Below are 5,630 nucleotides of genomic sequence, written 5' to 3'. Positions count from 1 at the left end.
AGATCTAGAAAAATAATACTATTAAGGCCGTGGACTCTAGAATTCCTAATAGAAATATCCAGGCTTATCTGCTTTTGAAGGACACTCCACTGCCTTGCTATTTAAACAAAGTAACAAAAAGGAAAAAAAAGGGATAGGGAGACGCCGACCTTTCTTTCCCACTCAGATTCCAATGCCATTATCAGTTATTTGTATGCAATTTTTCTCTTTTCTTTTGGGCTTTGTTCCCCACCCCCCTTTAATTTTTGCACTTAATCCTCCATGTCAATAAATACACCAAGATGCAGAGTCTGGCTGCAGATCTTCACATTTTGCCTGGGTTTGCCTTGTGCTTCCCTCTCTGGTGCTCTGGGAAGGCTGGGGCAGAGGAAGAGAGAGAAATGGGGAGCTGAAAAGAGGCATCTCTGCTGAAAAGAAGCATTGCTGCTCTTGTGAACTTCTCCTGGAGCTTTTGTGGGGCTGAAGAGAAGCAGGTGCCTTCTTCATGCCTCTGGCAGTGTTTTTAAGGAGGAATCATCCCGGAGAGAAGGGTTCTGTCCCTCTGCTCTCATCCCAGCTGATAACAACATGACAATATAGACACTATAACATGAGGGCTACCTGAGAATTTCTGCCTTGATTTTTAAGTGACAATCCTTGTGTAATGCTACTTGAAATAATTTGATGGAAAGACTCATTTGCGTTGCTGTCCTTATTTGGCATAGGGTGAACCTCGGGTGCTGCAGCTGTGCATGGAAGGGTCTTGGTGGGATCACAGAAACCCCAGCTGTCCCTGTCTGGTGTTCATCCTGCAGGCGGGTGAACCCTGGCATGTGGAACCGCTGACATGGCATGATGGAGGGGACAGCCCACGGCTTCAGCTGAGTGTGTCACCACAAGGCTGTCCCACACTGGCTAGTCGTGTGTTCATTCCAGCTCCGCAAAACTCCTAAGATGCTGTTACCTGCCCTAAGATTTTGCCATCAGTTTGTGCTTTAGGTCAGTAAAAGTTGGTTTGACAAGAATTAGCTGTGTTTTAGACCAATATTTAGTCATAGGGCAGGAGTGTATGTTATTATTGCTTTTCCACACGTACCTTCCTTCTGTTGAAAGATGCTCTACCACTCGGCAGAGCATCCTCTGAATGTTCCCCAAGCTGAAAGAGAGAGAAGATTCAGCTGCAAGAGTTTAGCACTTTATAACACAGGAAGGACACTTGCAATTTAAAGCAGTTAACTGCGTATTTAAGGACTCCTAAAGGTACTGACAGCCCTGAAATGGGACCTGTTTTGAACAGGTATAATCCAGGAAATAAATATGCAGTAATAAAAATATTCAGTGATGTTAGGCAGGTGCTGCCAAAGCAGGATAGGGTTGTCCGTTTCTTTCTGTTTCAGTTCCTGACCTATAGGAATATTTCCACTGCATTTAACACAGAGATGACTGACTGTATTTAAGGACCTGGCTGCCAGGAGATCAAAATTATGTCAGGGCTGATCTTCCTTCCTTCTGCCCAGCTGTAGTCAATTGAAATAGGCAAAGAAATCTTCCAAAAAAGCAGTAGTTTTCAGGGGGAAATGTATATTCAGGGGACATTTTTGCCTCCTCCTGATCATGGCAGGGAAAACAGGACAATGCCCAATGCATTGATCTGCCTGATGATCGGAATGCTCTACCCAGGGATTTGGGCAGGTGTAATTGATGGGTCAAGTCCACCTGTATGAGATGGAAGAAGGCAAAATGCTGAGTCCTGCCCTTTGGTCTCTACCACCTCACTCAGTGCAACCAGCTGGGAGAAGAGCAGCTGGAAATTGGCAAGAATCCAAAGCCAGAGCCAATGAGGCCAGCAGGAGCAGGGCAGTGATTGTCCTTCCCTACAGGGCAGCAATGAGGCTGTACCTCCAATCCTGCATTCGCTTTTGGCCCCGGAAGAAGAAGAATGGGACGGAGGTACGTTAGTGTGTGCACAGAAGGGAAATGGAGCTGGGGAATGGTCTGGAGCCCAGGTGTGATGAAGAAGGGCTGAATGAGGTGGAGTGTTTAGCACAGAGGAAAAGTAACTCTGGGGCAACCTTATATTCTCTAGAGATCCCTGCAGGGAAGTTGCAGGAGGTCAGGGTCATTGTATTCTCCCAGGAAACCAAGAATATGAGCAGAAGAGATTACCTCAAGTAGCACCACAGGAGCTATAGATTGGATGTCTAGGAAATATTTTTTGTAGAAAAAGGATATCAAACTTGGGAACAGACTGCCCAGGGAAATGGCTGAGTCACCACCCCCAGAGAGATTTCAAAGCCATGTGGATGTGGCATTGGAGGACTCGGCTGACTGGTGGAGTAGGCAGCGTTAAGTTAGTTGCTGGACTGTGTGACCTTAAGGGTCTTTTCCAAACTCAGTGAATCAGAGATTTAACTGTAGCTCATCATGAGTCAACGCTTAGATTCAATGATCATGAGGGGTGCCTTCCAACATGGATATTGATGAGATTGCCAGTGGTGGGCAGTTGACAAAAAAGACAAAAGAAAGACCAAGAGAAGTTCTTTGAAGGAGATTTAATCAAAGGCTCCCTTTACCAGTACACCTGGGCCCCTCTGACTGGCAGTGCTGGGCTGGGGACAAAGGGCGGGGCCAGCCTGGCTGTGGTGTACTGTGACACATGTGTGACATGGGGGACATGTCACAATGGGGGCAGCTATAAAAGGCCCCAACAGGTAACACTGGCCCAGTGTTGCTTGGGCAAGCGGTGAGTGCACACATGGTGGGGAGGCTGGGCTGGGGACAAGGGCTGGCACAGAAAGGCTGCACCTGGGGCTGGGTTTTCCTCCTGCATGCAGGGACAGCTCCTGATGGGAGAGCCTTAGGCAGGGCACTGTGCTGCTGCTAATGCTGCTGCTGGGGCAGAGGGACAGGCCTCAATGCTTGCCAGCTGTGTGGAGCCCTGTTGTTCCTGCCCCCAGAGCCCTGGCATTGGTGTCCCTGCTGTCCCCAGTGCCAACTGCCTCTCTCCCAGCATTACACAAGGCCTTCTTTCCATTCTCCTGCAGACCATGGATTCCTGGGTCTTGTGGTTCTTGCTCTTGCAAAGTGTACTCCAGTACCCACAGCCCGTGGGTGATGGTTTCGATGAGGTGACACGTCTGCGAATGGAAGCGCGTGCCAAGCTCCAGGAAGAGGAGAAGATGCGGCTGGAGCAGGAGTTGGAGCAGCTGGTCCTGACGCAGGGTGTCTGGGGCTGGGAAGACCTGCTCTGCTCTGCCTTGCAGCCCTGGCAACTCTGGCCTATTGCTGGGCTCCTGCTTGTACCCTTGGCCCTGTGGAATATGTGGAGGAGAAGGAGCATGGGGAGAGTGGTGCATGAAGCAGAAAACAACGGTGAAAATGAAGAGGACATCAGAAATGTGGGTGCAAACGAAGAAGGTGCTGGAAACCAAGACATCGATGTGGGAGATGAAGGAGAAGATGAAGACAGTGATGTGAATGAGGAGGACCACCAAGATTATGGCAATGTGAGGCAACTTGCTGCAAATGAAGAAGGAGATGCCAGAAATGAATTTGAGCATGATCGGGATGATAACATTGGAAGAATGGTAATGGAGCGCATCCAGTGGCCAGTGCAGGACCTGCTGAGAGGATGCCAGTGGACAATTTACCTCATGGAATGTTTTGCAATTTACTTTACACACGTCTTGTCTGACAGCTTCTACCCAGTCCTTCAAGAAGCCATTGGGGTGGGCAGTGCATTTGAAGGTTGGAGTCCCCGTGAGCAGGATGTTGTGTACCAGGTGCTGGTACCCATGGCTCCTCCCCGAGGGCACAGCTTCCACCTGGAGCTGGACACTGCAGGGCAGGAGCAAGTGAGGAATTTCCGTGTGCGTGTGCAGCAGGAGTGCACCTGCAGCAGTGCACAGTGGGGTAAGAACATGCTGTGCTTCCTGCACCACCCTGAGGAGGAGCTGAGCAGGAATCAGGATCCCAGCCTCCTTGACACGCTCTGCACCGACTCCTACCTCGACGTGCACAAAACTAGCCGCTGGTTCTACCAGCTGGTGAGAGCAGTCTGGCCGGCTTTGCTCCAGTCCCACAACTGGCATTTAGTGCTGCTGCCCTCCAGACGCTCCTGCCAATTCAAGGTGACCAACGGCAGAGAAAACTTCCGCATTGAGATGCTCTTTGGGGTGCAGCAGGGCGACTCAGACATATTTGTAAGCAGTGAGCCCAGAGGAGCCTATACCTCAAGCACCATCTGGCCAGAGAGCTACGCCGTGGCAGAGATTAAGTTCTTTGAGTACATCGCCAGGCAGGCCCCTCCTGACAGCTTGCACCTGAAATGCCTGCAGTTCTTCACCCGTCTGCAGCTGGGCTTAGGTTTTTCCACCTATACAATGAAGACCATTGTCATGCACCTCCTGAGCATCATTCCCATGTACCAGTGGCGCAGGAGACATTTTGTGAGGCGACTGCTGGACATCAGCGAGGATCTTCGCACATGTGTAGAAGTCAGATGCCTCAATCACTTCATCGTGGGCAATTGGGGGTTTCCTGAGGAGATCAGATTGCCTGCAGAGATCCTAACGGCCAGCCCATGCAATCTCTTTCATGACCTGGAGATGGATCCTGTTGCCCACTCCCAGGCCATGAGTCAGTACGTGGATCTGCACCAGCAGCTCTTATGGATCCTTAGCAATGAGGAGTGAAAGAGGTTCTCCAGCACTGAGGCTCACACCTGGAGTCTGAGAACAACCTGCCAGTCCGTGGGAGAAGAGGGCAGAATGTGGGTTAGAGAGGGAAGGGCAAACGCAGCATAGCAGCGCTGTGCCAGCAGCAGCAGCAAGAGCAGGGTTGTGTCAACTTCCTCCCCAGCACTGCATCCAGAGATGTCCTGGCTGACTACAAAGTTCAGGGAGCATGCAAGAAGAAAGAGTCTAGTGCCTCTTTTTGCTCTCTGGGCTCTGTGTGGAGAATCTATAGCCTGGCGAGAAGCTGACACAGAGCTGAGTGTGCAGGACATGGAGAAGGCACTGCTCACCGGCAGTGGCAATTGCTGTCACAAATTTCCTGTAGAGGAAATGCGCACTCGGGGAGTCACAGCTGATGTAGCAGAAGAGGCCGTGGCCAGGGGACTTGTGAAAGAGAGTCCCATTACCACCAGGACTGTGACTGCCCCCACCTCTTTCTTAGAGTCCGTTTTCCCTTGCACAGCTTCAACTGTTGTAAAGATGTTGATTTTAGAACCCCAGAGGAGGAAATATTTGAAAGGAATGGCAGTGGGATCATCTGGTCCAGGGCTTCTCCAGCAGGGTCCTCCTGCTGTGCATTGCAAGAGATTGTGTTCAGATGGTTCTTGACTCTCTCTGGTGAAGGAGAGTCCAGAATCTCTGGGCAATACCTGGGATCAGTCAAAAGACAGTATTTGTCCTCAGCCCCGGATGGGAAGTATCTAGTTCAGCACTCTATTAACTGTATCCAATCTGACTGTATATTTTGTATAGATAAGAATCTAGAGTTTTATTCCATGTATATATGTGTATTGTGAGTACACATATGACAGACTGTAAAGATTATCATTGCCTATATAAAATAGTAAAGTACAATAAATCAAATCAATATGCTAATATAAGTATTATCAAAGATATCAAATACGTAACTATTAT

The 5,630-nt window shown here is 49.5% G+C and overlaps 1 protein-coding gene across 1 annotated transcript; it reads left to right on the top strand.

Moving 5' to 3' along the window:
* Positions 1–1,866: 1,866 nt before the first annotated feature.
* Positions 1,867–4,673, top strand: LOC117011510 (inositol 1,4,5-trisphosphate receptor-interacting protein-like 1). Its single transcript, XM_033086921.1, has 2 exons — positions 1,867–1,929; positions 3,024–4,673. The coding sequence occupies exons 1-2, from the start codon at positions 1,867–1,869 to the stop codon at positions 4,671–4,673; spliced, it is 1,713 nt and encodes a 570-aa protein (XP_032942812.1).
* Positions 4,674–5,630: the final 957 nt, after the last annotated feature.

Source organism: Catharus ustulatus, unplaced genomic scaffold, assembly GCF_009819885.2.
Source record: "Catharus ustulatus isolate bCatUst1 unplaced genomic scaffold, bCatUst1.pri.v2 scaffold_73_arrow_ctg1, whole genome shotgun sequence".
Lineage (NCBI taxonomy): Eukaryota > Metazoa > Chordata > Aves > Passeriformes > Turdidae > Catharus > Catharus ustulatus.
The sequence above is the reverse complement of the archived record's forward strand: the minus strand, read 5'-3'. Positions and strand labels throughout refer to the sequence as shown.

Coding starts and splice junctions, on each gene's coding strand:
- LOC117011510 (XM_033086921.1), top strand. CDS start 1,867: ATGAGGCTGTACCTCCAATCCTGCATTCGCTTTTGGCCCCGGAAGAAG. Junction 1,930..3,023: donor AGAAGAAGAATGGGACGGAG/GTACGTTAGTGT, acceptor ATTCTCCTGCAG/ACCATGGATTCCTGGGTCTT.